This window comes from Gorilla gorilla, chromosome 5, assembly GCF_029281585.2.
Source record: "Gorilla gorilla gorilla isolate KB3781 chromosome 5, NHGRI_mGorGor1-v2.1_pri, whole genome shotgun sequence".
NCBI lineage: Eukaryota > Metazoa > Chordata > Mammalia > Primates > Hominidae > Gorilla > Gorilla gorilla.
In genome coordinates this window covers 70,873,795-70,889,619 of record NC_073229.2, presented here as the reverse complement: position 1 = coordinate 70,889,619, position 15,825 = coordinate 70,873,795, and the positions used below count along the sequence as shown (strand labels likewise).

Sequence of the window (15,825 nt, the reverse complement as noted above, 5' to 3'; positions counted from 1 at the left end):
TAAGAAGAAGGTGCAAATATGGAAGCCTTGAGTGGATTTAACAGTGATCCCCCAAAAACTCTGCACTGAGCATTAGACCACAGCAAGAGGGGCTGTGGGCCTCTCAAGAGAGTCACAAATCAGGCCACTTGCTTGTCAAATGGGGACAGGTTGGCCCCTCTTCTGGATCTCAACAACCCCAACCTCAGATACTAATCCCAGGATCCCTTTCCTATTCATTCCAAATCAGGATATTCAATTTCCTCATGCAGCCAGGACAAACTGGCCAGATTTAAAAAAAAGAAAAGAAAAGAAAAGAAAAAAACAATGGCCAAGAAGACTGAGATTTCTGGACTACTTGCTCTTCAGCATGGCAGGAGTTAGGGCACTGTCACAAAAATGGCATTTCTGTTTGAATATACACCTTAAATCTTAGATCCTGTCACTTGCAGCTTTGAAGGTCAGTCAGAAAGATCTGGGTTGTTCCTATTTTCTTGTGAATGTGAAAATCAGCTCCCCCTAATACTATGAAGAATAAGAGCAAAAACAAAAAGGCTGGGACAAGAGTGTCACCTAGTGACAAAAGGATGCTTTTGTTCGTTTCTTCCGATAGAGCATCAAGAGCCCATGAAATGTGTCCAGTGCTTTATAAGGATCCTTTTATCTCATGTTCACAACAGAGAGGTGCTTTGGAATCAGAGATTTGAAAGAAATGGACCCTGTCCTCAACCACGGTTTGACGGAGGGCATTCACATGTAAAAACAGAATTAACATGGAATGTGATAACTGCTGGGATAGAGGCAATGTGGAATATTTTGGAGACAGACAAGGGACACCTTCTGGTGGAATCAGGAAAAGTATACATAGGTACTGAGCCTAACAATTAATCGGGTATTAGCTCCCTGCTCGGCTTACCTATCCCTATGCCAATTACACAAGGAGAGAAACTGTGAGGTTGAACTTGACACACACCATCCATTGACTCTCTTTCTTATGATGTACCCCTTAGTTGATGGCTGCGCTGTCCATTACAGTAGTCACTCGTCACATGTGGCTATGAGCACTTGGAACATGGCTAAGCCAGTAGAAGTGTGCTGGAAGTGTAAATTACACTCCAGATTCCAAAGATTTAGAATTTTTTAAAGTGTAAAAAAAATCCCATTAGTAATTTTTATATTGAGTACGTGTCAAAATGATACTGTTTTGGATAGTACTGCATTAAAATAAATTATTAAAATTAACTTCACCTTTTTAATTAAAAATGGCTCTAGAAACTTAAAAATTACATATGTGGTTCAAATTATATTTCTAGTGGGCAGTGCTGGTCTAAGCTCCAGTAGGAATTGTAACATATTGGAGTTTTGATGTTATTTCTTTAGAACTGGACTCTACTCCTGGCTCTGGCTATGAGAAAGCATTCTGGAGTTAGCCTTGCTCCACTACTCAGTAACCAGGATGAGCTTGACAAGTTTATTTAAACTCTCTTAACCTGAAATTTCTTATTTATAAAATAGGAACAATAATACCTGTGTGTTGTGAGCACAAATGAGATAATCCATATAAAAGAAGGCCTTCTGCCCCATACTTAACACATAATCTCTCAAAGTTTTTAAACAACTTTATTATTACTTGCATATAATTTCTTTCTTTCTTTCTTTTGAAAACAGGGTTTACTCTGTCGCCCAGGCTAGAGTGCAGTGGCGTGATCTTGGCTCGCTGCAGCCTCCACTTCTCGGGCTTCTGAATAGCTGGGACTCCAGGCACGTACCACCATGCCTGGCCAATTTTGTTTTTATTTTTTCTAGAGATGAGGTCTATGTTGCCCAGGTAGAACATATAAGTTCTTGATTCTCTGCATTTTTAAATTAACAAATAATGGTACATGTTTGTGGAGTACAATGTGATGTTTTGATACATGTACACATTGCAAAATGAGCAAATCAGACTAATTAACGTATCTATCACCTCATATACTTATCCTTTCTTTGTGGTGAGAACATTTAAAATATGCTCTTTTGGCCATTTAAACATATGCATTGTTAATAACTACAGTGACCATGTTATGCCATAGATCACTAGAATGTATTCCTCCTAGCTGAAACTTTACATACCCTTCAACTAATATCTCTGCTTTCCCCATCCACCCTTCCCTCCAGCCCCTGGTAACCACCACTCTACTCTCTTCTATCAGTTTGACTCTTTTAGATTTTACAAATAAGTAAGATCATGCAGTAACATCTAAGTTCTTAATAAACATTATTAAGACTAGAATTTACTGAGTGCTTACAACTGCCAGGCCCTCTGCATGAATACACGCCTTTAATTTGTGAGGGTCCTGGTTATACCACCTGAGGCAAACAACTTCACCCTTCATGAGCCCCCATTTCCTCACCTCCACATGGGGATAGTTGGTCAGTAAGTGACTTCTAGGGAAACTTCCAGCTTTGACATTCTATGTGTCATCTGACATTTAAAAATATTTCATTATCGCGTAAGTATTATTCAAAGGCTCTGACTTCCAATGTTTCCTAATAGCCTTTTGTTCTTGTTTCTTCTTCCATGTCTTTGAAGAAATAGAATTTTGTTTTTCAGATTTCTTCTACTACCTGCATTTTTTGATTTCCATCATGTCCCCTTTCTCTGCTTATTTAAAAATTCTGATTCTCTGTCACTCATTTAGACTTTGTCTTCAAATACTTGGTGTTCCTTGCTTGTCCATTGATAGCCAAGAAGGAGCCACTACGATGTTAACTAGAAACTACGTGGGTAGGTGGTACTTGCTGACTGCGAGGCGTGGGAGAGGACCTATTCTGTTGATTCCTAAATGTCAGTATCCATAGGTCTTTTTTTTGTGGGAAGCGGTCTTTTCCTAGAGGGGAAGCCTCCACTTTCCTGCCTGATGGTGTGAGCCTGACAACTTGAGTTCTGGGAGTTGGCTGGGGATCCTTCCCGCAGGGTCTTGCTGTTTCCATGTGGTACTTTACCTTCTGTGGGAGGCCAGTTGAGTTGATTTGCACTTTTTAGCTTCCCTTGCTTCTGGCTGAGGTCTCAGATCTCTCTGGAACAGCAACAGTTATAATACATATAATGGCTGCTATTTACTGAGCACCAACTCGATCAGGCATTGTCCTATGCAATTAACGTGGAGTGTTATCTGTTACTCCTTTCAACTCTGTGGGTAGGTATTATGATAATATTTCCTCTAATTTATCATGACATGGAGAGTTAACTAACTTGCTCAAACTCAGTCGTGGATCTAGCACTGCAACACACAGCCCATGCTTAATGCCACTTTACCACTTGCCCACCTGCTTTCTATTTTCCAAATTCTAACCTGTCCTGTCTGCTTTCAGCACCTCCCCTGTCCTCCCTGTCTTGAAGGACTTAAGTCTTTTCTTTTCTTTTTTTTTTTTGAAAGACAGGGGTCTCCCTATGTTACCCTCAAACTCCCTATGTTGCCCTCACTCAAGTGATCCCCTGGCCTCAGCCTCCCAAAGTGCTGGGATTACAGGCATGAGCCACCGCACCCAGCCCTATTTCTTTACTACTATTTTAGTGGAGTTTCAGGAGACAGTGGAGATAAATGTGCAGGTGTTGTTCACTATACATAACCAAAGACTGAAATCACTTTTTGGATGTGGAGGCTATCATGACTGGTCACAGTGACCAATGGATGGTCACTGTGAAACTGGGATCCCACTGCATCGCCTTGGCTTCTGTTTCTGCTCTGACTGCAATTGGATTCTCTGTAGCCAGAGAAGCCTTGCAAGCCTTAGCCCATACATGTCATGGTTGCCAACTTACCTAGAGCTGTTGCTGACACTCAGCATCCATCACTGGGGAAATGATTGGCCAGGTATTAAGATCCAGAGCATGAAAGCATCAGATAAAGGAGACAGAACTGGAAGTGTTTCACTGTATGACTGAAAAATCACACATACATGTGAAAGGCCAGGATGATTAAAATCAAAAAGTGAATAATGGGTGAGATGACTACAGGTGATTTACATTTTATTCTGTCTGCTCATCTATTTTCCAGTTTTTCTACAGTGTATACATTATTTACCAAAAATGTATATTTTAAGATATTTTAAAATGTTCACTCTTTGATTCAGTCATTCTACTTCTTAGAAACATCTTAAAGTAATAATTCAAGAAGTATGCAAAGATTTAGCCACAGGAATGTTTATTCCAAAAACGTTTACACTAGCATTAAATTAGAAAACCAAAATGCATATCTTTATGCATAAAGTATAAAGTTGGACTCTAAAGTCATTAAAAATATTTAACAAAATGCTTACAGGGCATTCTTATGTGGGGAGAGAAAGCTTACAAAGCATTATGTACAATATAATCCCATTTTTATAGATGCACAGAATAATCAAAAGATAAATACCATAGGTTGAGAGTGGTTAGTAGAGGGCCTGGGATTGAGGATTCAAGGCTAATGCTTTCCCCTGGGGGCTGGGGGTGTAACTGAAGTCTACACTCCCAGCCCCCATAGGCCCCAAGCACCCTCACCTGGCCCTCTGCTAAGGGGTAGGAAGGGGGCTGGGAGGAAAATGCAAGACAGGAGGAGGCGATTAAACATGATGGTGCTCAGGCCAGATTCCCTCTGAGGATATCTCCTGAACACAGTTCCAGCACGATCTGAAATGTAATTTCTGTAAAATGCTTTCATTGTTTTTAAAAAGTTAATCCAGATACTGCTGTCAGCTTTTCATAGTATTGGTTTCTGTAATGTCCTAATAGAGCAAAGGAAGGACACTCCTGAAGTTAAAAAGTTTCTACGGCAGGATTTGCAAAGACCAGAAGAAAAAGGTTACATAGCAAAAATTTTCTTCTGGTTATCTTTGGGTGTTTTTTTAAATTTTATTTTATCTGTATATTCTAATTTTCTCACAACAAATATATATTGCTTTTGCATTTTAAAAATATACAGAAAATGTAATCTGGAAAAAAGTTACTTTTTCCAGTTCCAAGTTAAGTAAGTGAAAGTCACTTTACTGCTTACAAAGAAATCTTTAAATTTGAACTTGGTATCCACCATCTGCAACAGATCATTCAATCTAGGGATGTTGCAGAACAACAGGGACTCCTCAAATCTCACTTTCCTTAGGAATATATTTTTCTAGCTATACTTGACTATGTCCTAATCATGTTCTATTTATTTGTATATCAGAAATAACAGTCATATCATGAAGAGCTACCTTATCTTAGGCAAGTTGCTTTTCTCCTTCCTTTCCAACTTGAAAAACACACTTCTCAGATTGCTACAAAAGGCCAACCTAAGAACTCTTTTTTTTTCTTTTTTGAGACAGGGTCTCGCTTCCTCACCCAGGCTGGAGCACAGTGGTGCAATCTTGGCTCACTGTAGCCTCAGCCTCCTGGCTAAGTGATCCTCCTGCCTTAGCCTCCCAACTAGCTGGGACCACAGGTGTGTACCACCATGCCTATTTTTTTTTTTTTTAATTTTTAGAAGAGATGAGGTCTTGCTATGTTGTCCAGGCTGGTCTCAAACTCCTGACCTCAAGCAATCCTCCTGCCTTGGCCTCCCAAAGTGTTGGGATTATAGGTGTGAGTCACCACACCTGGCCAACTCTCTTCCTTCTGTATGCACATTTCACCTTTAACATAACGTGTACTATCATTATTATTTTTTTGAGATAGGGTCTCACTGTGTCACTCAGGCTGGAGTGGAAATGGCACGATCTTGGCTCACTGCAACTTCCACTTCCCAGGCTCAGGCAATTCTCCTGCCCCAGCCTCCCAAGTAGCTGCAACTACAGGTGTGCCCCACTGTACTTGGCTAATTTTTTTTTTTTTTTTTGTAGAGACGGTGTTTTGCCATGTTGCCCAGGCTGGTCTTGGACTCCTGAGCTCAGGTGATCTGCCTGTCTCGGCCTCCCAAAGTGCTGGGATTACAGGCATGAGCCACCACGCCTGGTCTGTATGTGATTTTTAAAAAGCCTATCCCATACTGAATTGTGGGAACCTATGAAGTATCTCTTAATGTCAATTAAAAGTAACAGTGGCTGCAGATATTGATTTCTGAAAGTACATGAGAATTTGTCTCTAACTATGGTTGAAACAACAAAACCAAATCTGAATCAGGTAGAGGTCTACCAGACACAAACTCTGAAATTAAACACTAATAGGACTGTTACTGGGCAGGGGGACTCCTTTGAGTAAAAAGGTAACATACAGTTTTCCTAAGTGGCTGGTGCTCTCCCCCAACTTTCATACTGGAACAAGAGTTAGGCTCAGGTTTACATGATCTTCTACTATTCTTCTGTGAAGAATGACAACTGAGTCAGTTGGTTGAGCTTGAAGTGTTCCAGTCCTAAGGGATTCATTCTCACTTAATGTCATATATTGGTAAGGTGCCTACATGAGGTCAGTGTTTGTGGCTACATATAAAGACCAATGATGAAATGAGGAATTATTTTTTTTTCTTTTAATAAGGGATGGGGTCTTGTTATGTTGCCCATGCTGGACTCAAACTCCCAGACTCAAATTCCTGGGCTTAAGCTATTCTCCTGCATCAGCCTCCCAAATAGCTGGGACTACAGGTGCATGCCACCACACCCAGCTAGAGGCAATGATTCTTAAAGTCTCCCTGGCTATCTAGGACTCTTATTAAATATCCTGTTACTTTAAAAAGGCCATCCAAATATATTTTCTTGAAAGAAACATTTATTTATGATCTTTATTGGTGAAATAATTTCAAACAAATCCAGAACAGGTTCTCACACTTTGAGCCTTTAGTGCAAAAACATTATGCCATGCGGGAAATAAAATGCTTATCCAGTGGAGCGCTCCCCTGATGCATTGAAATATTAGGATACTCAAGCAGAAGACGACTTATGTGACAGAAATCTGCTCATAAATCTGCTTGAAAAAGGGCATGATAAACCTCATATTAAGGTTTCTCACAACATAAATATGCTTAAGCAACTTAATTCCAACTTAATTTCAAAACACCCCAAGAATCAACTATCCCTTTAAATAAAAAAAATAATCAATTTCTATTCTTCTTAAAAGAACTCCAACAATTTAAAATAAGTTCCAATTCCATATATATATATATATACGTATACATATATATATATACGTATATATATATATATATACACACACACACATTTATAACTTAGGTGCTCTTTTGCGCTATATACTTTAATTCATGCAAAAGTGATAGAGGACTGGACTTGAGGCTCTACAGAGGCCTTTCTGAGAAAGCTGTGTAGCTCCTTACTCTGGCGAAGAACAAGGGGGTGTACATCTTGTCAATCTCAAAAGCACTGACTGCAGTCTCACCAGTTGATCTGTAAAAAAAAGCACAAAATTACTAGTATGAGGAAATTTCAATTCATTTAAAATCCTTGTGTGTTTGGGGAAGGTTATTCTATGCTTTAGCCTTTTTTATTTTTAATTCATCTTAGGAAATTCTATATAATATAGGCATATTGTAGAAAACTCGAAAAATTTAGAAATGTATACAGAAACATCACCATAATTCCAACACTCAGAGCCATATGAAGGATATTTTCTAGTGTTTCTTGAGATCAAACTTAGTAATTCTTTTTATTTCATTTAATTATTTGTATTTTCCCACATCATTATTTTTCAGAAACCATTTTTAGTGGCAGGATGATATTTCACTGTCTGCTTGTACCACAGTTTACTTAATTGGAGATTTAGGTTGTGTCTACTATTTCTCAATTAAAAATTATGTGATTTTGATGTCCTTCAGAGATTCCTAAGATAGAATTTTTAAGTCAGAAGCTATAGACGTTAGGTTCTTCTTAAAATGTTTCAGAAAGAACTATATTCCTAGAATAGAATTTGATTATTTAATAATTGCATGATCAACAGCATAATTATAGGCAGGGGGGAGGGAAAGTAGGTGGTAAGTTATGCTACCACTGAGAGAGACAAACGAAAGCAGAGAATTCAAGTGATTTTATAAATATTACAAGGAAGTCAATGTGATAATTAGCAGCTACAAATAATGCCTATGGTAATGTCCTTTTTTCTCCTAAATAAACAATGTTTTTCTAATGGGTCAAGTATAAACTATAACCATCCATCGTTCATTTGCTTGGCTCTACTTCAGGGTTTGGTTTCTTTTTTTCTTTTTGATACAAGGTCTTGCTCTATCACCAAGGCTGGAGTGCAGTGGTGTGATCATAGCTCACTGCAGCCTTGAACTCCCAGGCTCAAATGATCTTCCCACCTCAACCTCCAAATTAGCTGGGACTTCAAGGTGCATACCACAATTCCCGGCAAATATTTTTATTTTTTGTAGAGATGGGGTCACCCAGTTTTACCCAGGCTGGTCTCAAACTCTTGGCCTCAAGTGATCCTCTTGCCTTGGCCTCCCAAAGTCCTGGGATTACAGGCATAAGCCTCCACACCTGCTCAGGTTTCTTTCTTTGAAAAGTAGAAAAAAAAAATCCCACAGCATTAGAGAGAGAAGCAAAAAGGAGATATAGTAGAATTTGTAGGCAAAGATGAGAAAGAAAAACGTTCTGTTGTCAGGACCTTCCAAATGAGCAGGGAAAAGTTATCTGTAAAGTGGAAATGTGACACAGTTTTCAACAATGTGGTTAAGGTTGCAAAGAGGCTAATGGAAGCTGACCTCAAAACTTCTCTCTCAGAATTTTAGATTCAAGCAGAACAAAGAGCCTTCAGTCATGTACCAATATTCTTTCAAATTGAACAAGAGCTAACCTTAATTGCCACAGGACTTGATATTTCACTTCCCTGGTTCCTTTTTAAGTTTTGTATTTCTGTATGGCTCCTTTCTCATACCTCCCCTCTTTAGTTCACTGATTATGATGTACAGGTAAATGCTACTGCATAGAACAAAGAGTTTTAAATAGGAATCACCTAACAAATTTGGCTTTGGAATACCTCCGATCTTATTTTTTTAGTAGACTTACTTTCCTAACTACAATTTTATTAAATCAGTGTATAATCCCTGAGAATAAAACAAATGGAAATAAAGCAAAAAATGGTAACTGTGGGAAAAGAAAAATGATCTGGTATTTTAAAATGGCTTTAAGTCATACATGGACAGCTCACAGCTGACTAAGTACCATTCTTCCCATGGAATGCTACTTTCATTTCCAAAGTGGTGGTGGTACCAATTCACATTCCAATGGGTACTATATGAGTGTTCCAGATGCTCTGCTTCCTCAAGCATGCTTAGTCTTTTTCGTTTGGGCCATTTTCTTGGTTTGCAGTAGTTTGTAGTAGTACTGGTTTTAGTTTGTAATGTAGTGTTAACTCTGAGAAATTAGAAACATATCTGAAATTCTTAAGCTGGATACGAAGTATACATTTATAGTGTAACCTTGTTATTTTTATTGCATTCACCTACTTGTAAGTAATGTGACAAGAATGATGTATCCAGATGAGTTTGTTGAACCTCTGGTGGCCACTGGAACATAGCTGTAGCCCCACATGAAAACTCTGATCTGCTTCTTGTACAGGAACACGACGAAAATATCTGTATTTATAGTCAAGTGGTTTCTGCAAAAGAAAAGATGCATAAGTTATAATGAAACCTTACCTCACTTCTATGTTTATAGAAATATTATGCAACAGTGACACTAAAAGTAACATAATATTTGCATGCAGTAAAGAGTTGTTTTGACTATCACAAGAATGTATGAGTGCTTTAAAAACTGTTAAATACTCTAAAAATATCAGATTTTTTTCCCCATCATAATCATCATCTCAGTTAATCATCACAATAACCTCATGTGTTAAATATGATTGCATTATTTCTCTTTACTAGCTTAAAAAATCAAGATCCAGGGAGGTAAAACTACTATGTAACCAACATTACATAGATGGGATGTAAAATTATTATCTCCTATCTCTAAGCCTAGTATTTCCTTCTACTGGAAAACACTTGGACATTTTTTAAGAGGGAAAGTGATAAATTGGTGAAGGATGCTGAAAAAGCACAGAGTATAACTTTTCTTTTGCAATTACAGTAAAATAAATGAGCAAACAGTTGTGACAAGGTTCATTAGAATTACACTTCTGCAAATACTGCTGCTAAAAACAAAAAAATGTAAACACTATGAATATTTCATCATATTCTGAAGAGAAAATTGACATTCTACATGGGAGTTCCTAAACTCTTTTAATTAGATAAAACCTAAGCAACTAAGGCCTTCCAAATTCCCAATTTTGACCTCAGGAAACCTGCAGTCACAGTCAAAGCAACTCTCTCTGTCTCTCAGGCTGCTGCTGCCCAGGCTCCAGGAGCCCATCAGAGGGAAGTGGAGATGCCAGCAACAGGCGGCCACAAGGTGATAGGACTCGCAGATGAAACTCTGCCCTGTCTGGACATATGATGTTAGAGAAGGGAGAATTTCATACAAGAGAAATATCCTTCAAAAGCTGTATTAATTAAAAAGGCAACAAGTAAATATTAATATTTATTCCAAATACCATACAACTGGCTTCTTGGGTACATATAACAATTTTTAACCAGGATTGAAAACGTGCATATGGAGAAAGGTGAAAATATTAGGCTACCAATCTGTTAGGACAATTTAAAGCATTCTAGAATGTAATAATGTCAGTAATCATATTTGCTTGGCATTTTTTTCCTTTTGTAAGAACAGGAAGAAGAAAATTATCTGAAGTTAGGTTATTTCCAGTAGAAATTGAAGTTCTAACAATATCCTTATGGAAAGAATTATCTATATGAGCTAATTTAGGAAAAAAAATCCCCTGTGATTCGACATGAGCAGAGCCAAAAACATATTCAGGTATAATTTTACTAGTTATTTCACAAGAGATTTCAGTTTTACATTTTCATATATAAAAAACAAACTATCTGGTAAAAAACAAAAAAGCTGATCCAATAAAAAATAACCACATTTTAGAAAACTCTCCAGCTTTCTTCAGTGATTGCTAGAAGTTAATATACATTTTATATAACAGTATAAATAATCAGAAAGGGTTTTTTTTGTTGTTGTTCTAATCGAGAATGCTTGGATGAATAGGCTATTAAGATAAGAAAACTATTAATTACACTTTGTATACTCACTTCTTCTTTTTTCTTAGTTATTACAGCAAATACTTTGGTCTGATTGTCTGTGTCTTGTGACAAGCGATAGTGACCCAGTAGAATTGCATCAGTCCTTAAAAAAAAAAAAAACAAATTGAATCTAAATCAGTTATTAAGTGGATTTAAGTAATCTAAGAAGTAACAAATTACAACAGTGTTTACTCTTGCTTGAAAAGAATCAGCTAGGATTGAGTAAACCTCAATTCCAAGGCTCCAAAGACCTGCTGAAGTAGATTTTCTAAGGAAAAGCCCAGAAATTGGTATTTTTCCTAAGACCCCGAATGATTGCTTTTAAAATCATCCAGTATTAAGTGAAAGAAGCACTGGATTACTTTAACCTGCAAGCAACCATATAAAACATAGACTGGATGGAAAGCCATTTAAAAAACAAATGCTACCTGGTATTCCTAGTTCTTAAACGTGGAACAATGGACTGAGGCTCTTCAGGGGTTGTCAACATCATCACATGGCCATCAGGAAAGAATCTTATGTACCTATGTAATAAGAAAAAGAAGACCAAAACACACCCCACACACAAAGTATAAAATATGTCCTTATCTATTAGTACCTATGCCTATTCATAGCTATGAAACCAACACTGAAATACCACGGGCTAAAGAACTGCTAAAACATTAAAACAAATATGACTGACTACCTGTTAGTCCAGCAACAAAGAACCAAAGATGTTTTATCTTCCTCAGGGGAAACTGTTGAACTTTTAAGTTTTACTCACTGAATAAAAGTCAAATATTGTTTTATTAAAGTTCTGTGTTTTTCCCAAAGCAACAATTTCAAACAAAGTGAGATCCACACACAATGGTTAACATGTCTATTTTTTTCTAAATGACAATAATATTTGGCAAGCAATAAGGTGGAACAAAAGCACAAGCTATTTGAAAAGGCAAGTAAATACACCCAGGGCAAAAGACAAGGAGAAATCTAAAAGAGGCCAGAAGAAATTCTGTAATTTATATCAGCCTATTTTTTTTTTTTTAGTGCAATTCCTACATTGAGTACTAGATAAAAATACTGAGGGCCATTTTGCGGGTCAATCAAAAGCAACAAAGAACAGATGTCCATTTAACTAATACATGGAGAGAGAGAATTTTCCACTCACTCAGTGTACTACAGTTGTACCTGTAATATTCCACTTGGTGCCAGGCTCTATAGAAACCATCAAGAGACTGTTCCCCTTGACGAATATATGTGGTTTTACTGATATATACTCCTATGAAAATAATTTTAAAAAGTTAAAAATTATAATATTCAGATATTCCCAGCATTATATTTACTGTGGTTTCCTTTAAACATGCTTACAGTACTCACGTTCATCACAGAAAATTTAAACGGCGTATTTATAAAAATCAGCATTATAGATCAGTATTTCTGCTGAGTTCTACAGAATCCAACTTACCATCAAACCGAACACGAGGCCGTTCTAAAAACATCTCTCTCCAGGACGTGTACGGAACAAGTTTAATACAGCTTCTGCCCCAAACTTTCAAGCAGGCCAGACGCCATATTTCAGGGTCTCTAGGGAATAAAAGCACAATGTCAATAAAGACTAAGTCCCTATATATAGACATGAATATTTTTGCTATCAGCCATCTTTTATTTAGCAAGTATTTGTTGAACACCTGGGAGGCACTGTTCTGAGGAGAAACTAATGGACAAGGCAAAGGCCCTGCTCTTTTACTGTGGGAAAGCAAATTGAGAGGAAAGCTTCTGGTAGTACGCTTAGTGCAAAAATCAACCAACAGACAAAGTAGAGTCAGCAGACAGAAATGATGGTGGTGAGGAAATAGGGAGGCCAGGAAATGCCTCTCTGGGAAGGTGATCATAGTGATGGGGATAAGTATCTCAGGCAGCAACCAGAGCATGTGCAAGGCCCTCAGGCAGAAGTGTGACTGGTGGGCTCACCCAAGAGCCAGCAGGAGCACACAGCTGTGGCAAAGTGGGCATTGTGCAGAGGGAACTATGATGAGGCAGTCGGGGCAGGTGAGGTGGCATCTTGTAGGAAGGAGTGGTTATTTACATGAGATGGATGCCACTGGAGGGTTTTGAACATAATTTATGCTTTTATTTTAAAAGATCACTCTGGTGGTTTATGGAGAATATGGTCTAGTGGTATAAGAGTGGAAACAGGAAGACCAGGTAGGATGCCACTATGTAATCCAAACCAAACAGAACAGTGGCTGAGTCAGAAGGGTTGTTGCAGAAGTGGTAAAATGGTCAGACTGGAGATAAATTTTGAAGGGAGCACCAACAGGACTTTGTTTAAAAAATTAGTGCAGGGGCTGGGCCTGGTGGCTCACGCCTGTAATCCCAGCACTTTGGGAGGCCAAGGCAGGCAGATCACGAGGTCAGGAGGTCGAGACCAGCCTGGCCAACATAGTGAAACCCTGTCTCTACTAAAAATACAAAAATTAGCTGGGCATGGTGGTGGGTGCCTATAGTCCCAGCTACTCAGGAGGCCGAGGCAGGAGAATTGCCTGAACCTGGGAGACGGAGGTTGCGGCGAGCCAAGACTGTGCCACTGCACTCCAGCCTAGGGGACAGGGTGAGACTCTGTCTCAAAAAAAAAAAAGTGTGCAAAAAGCTAAGTAAAAGATGTACTAAAAATTGACATGATTCTGCTATAACTAAAAGTATTTCTAACTCCATCTCTAACTTAAAATATTCAGGGTTCGTTTTTGTTAAAGTGATGAGGTCTCACTATGTTGTCCACGCTGGAGTGCAGAGACTATTCACAGGTATGATCCCACTACTGATCAGCATGGGAGTTTTGACCTGCTCCATTTCTAACCTGGGCTAGTTCACCCCTCCCTGGGTAACCTGGTGGCTCTCAGCTCGTTGGAGTTTACTACACTGATGCTGAACTTAATGTGGACACCCAGTCAGCATAGTGCACTAGAGCCCAGAACTCCTAGGCTCAAATAATCTTCCTGCCTTAACCTTTTGAACAGCTAGGACTACAGGCATATGCACCACCACACCCAGCTAAGTATTCAGTTTTAAAGATGTAAAAACTAGCCTGGGCAATATAGCAAGACCCTATCTCTTAAAAATTTTTTTTTAATTAACTAGGCAAAAATACAAAATGAAAAAAATAATTAACCAGGCATGGTGACACATGCCTGTAGTTCCAGTTACTCAGGAGGCTGAGGCAAGAGGGTGGCTTGAGGCCAAGAGTTTGAGGCTGCAGTGAGCCATGATGGTGCCAGTGCACTCCAGCCTGGGCGACAGAACAAGACCTTGTCTTGTTCATTCATTCATAAATAAGTAAATGAAGCAAAAACTACTTATATCGGTGTCAGATTGAAAAAGATAAGTCCCCTCAAACTTATGTTAAAATGTATATTTAAAATGTTTGCTTTTAAAGAATTACTTTTATGATGACACATGAAGTTTTATTCCTGAATATTTGCTTAACCAATTCTTTCTTTCTTTGTTTTTGTTTTTAAGCTAGGCAAATTAAGCAGTGGGAGTGGGAAAGGAACAAAGAAATCTGTAACTGGTTGTGATCAATTAGATGTAAACGACCACTGCACTCAGACCAGCCCAATTCCTTCTTTATAGTATTTTCTCACATACAATTACAGGTTAAAGGAATAACTATGAAAGTTGTCAAAATCAAAATTAAATCACTAATGTGAAGAAAATCCTGACAGAGCTGGGAAAGGCCATGAAAATAAGGTTCTCATGCTTGTATGCCTGATAACAAAAAAAGACTACAAAAAACACAACCCTGCACAAAGGCCATTAAACCTTATACAAAAAATACTTCTACAAGGACATCTGCCTAGCAAACTGCCTGTGCAAACTCGAACTGGCATTACCCTTGTTAATGATCTTTGTAGCCAAAGATAATTATTTCCAAAACAATTATGTAATCCTTCTCATTTTTTCCTTTAAAAACCTGCCTGCCTTTACCTCCCTGAATAAGCACATGGTTTACTATGGCCTGTGTATTCCCATTGTAATGCTCTAATCCCAAATAACTTTTGGGCATTTGTTATTTAGGTGGTTTGTTATTTAGGTTGAAATACAGAAGTGTCAGAAGTGGGATCTGAAAAGATCATTAACTGAAGGAATCAGAGATTCTTGGAACCAGTGTGCAGTACTTACTTGAGTGCTCTGAGCACTCTACTTCCACGGCTTGCCTTTTCTGCCCTGGTGAATCTTCTTTCAGGCTGAGCCTCCTTCCTTTTTGGTAGAGGCTTCTTGATATCATTTGGGATCTGGTTTGGATAAGGTCACCTTAATAAAGGACCATACATCCCTTTTGAGATGATAAACTTTTTGTCTTTCCTGGTAAGTCCTTTCTGGTGTAAAGAAAAGTGTCTTTTTAGATTGGGTATTCTTGGTTTCTACAGAATTTACATTCTGTTCACGTCTTCTGGTGAATTTACTTTTGATTTGGTCTGTGCATTCAGTTTAATATTTTGTTTGATCTGCATGCCTGGGATAAAATATTTGTGAACGTTCTTATTTTGGTTTTTGATTTGGTTTGACTCTTTTCCCTTGCTTCTTCTGAAAATCTTCCATAAGCAAAAATAAAGATTCTGAATGGTGGGCAGAAGATGGCTAATTAAAAACCACTAGGGCTGGCCGGGCACGGTGGCTCACGTCTGTAATCCCAGCACTTTGGGAGGCCGAGGCAGGCGGATCACGAAGTCAGGAGATCGAGACCATCCTGGCTAACATGGTGAAACCCCATCTCTACTAAAAAATACAAAAAATTAGC

The 15,825-nt window shown here is 38.4% G+C and overlaps 1 protein-coding gene across 3 annotated transcripts in view; it reads right to left on the bottom strand.

The window, feature by feature from the left end:
- Positions 1 to 6,658: 6,658 nt before the first annotated feature.
- Positions 6,659 to 15,825, bottom strand: part of FBXO9 (F-box protein 9) — a 32,409-nt gene continuing 23,242 nt past the window's right edge. For all 3 annotated transcript variants that reach the window (XM_055391106.1, XM_063707664.1, XM_055391107.2), the window contains 6 exons: positions 12,493 to 12,611; positions 12,216 to 12,306; positions 11,477 to 11,572; positions 11,058 to 11,151; positions 9,369 to 9,520; positions 6,659 to 7,308 (listed from right to left, as the gene is read on the bottom strand). In XM_055391106.1, coding sequence (XP_055247081.1) covers positions 7,200 to 7,308; positions 9,369 to 9,520; positions 11,058 to 11,151; positions 11,477 to 11,572; positions 12,216 to 12,306; positions 12,493 to 12,611 — 661 coding nt within the window. In that variant the 3' untranslated portion in view covers positions 6,659 to 7,199. The remainder of the gene's footprint in view (positions 7,309 to 9,368; positions 9,521 to 11,057; positions 11,152 to 11,476; positions 11,573 to 12,215; positions 12,307 to 12,492; positions 12,612 to 15,825) is intronic.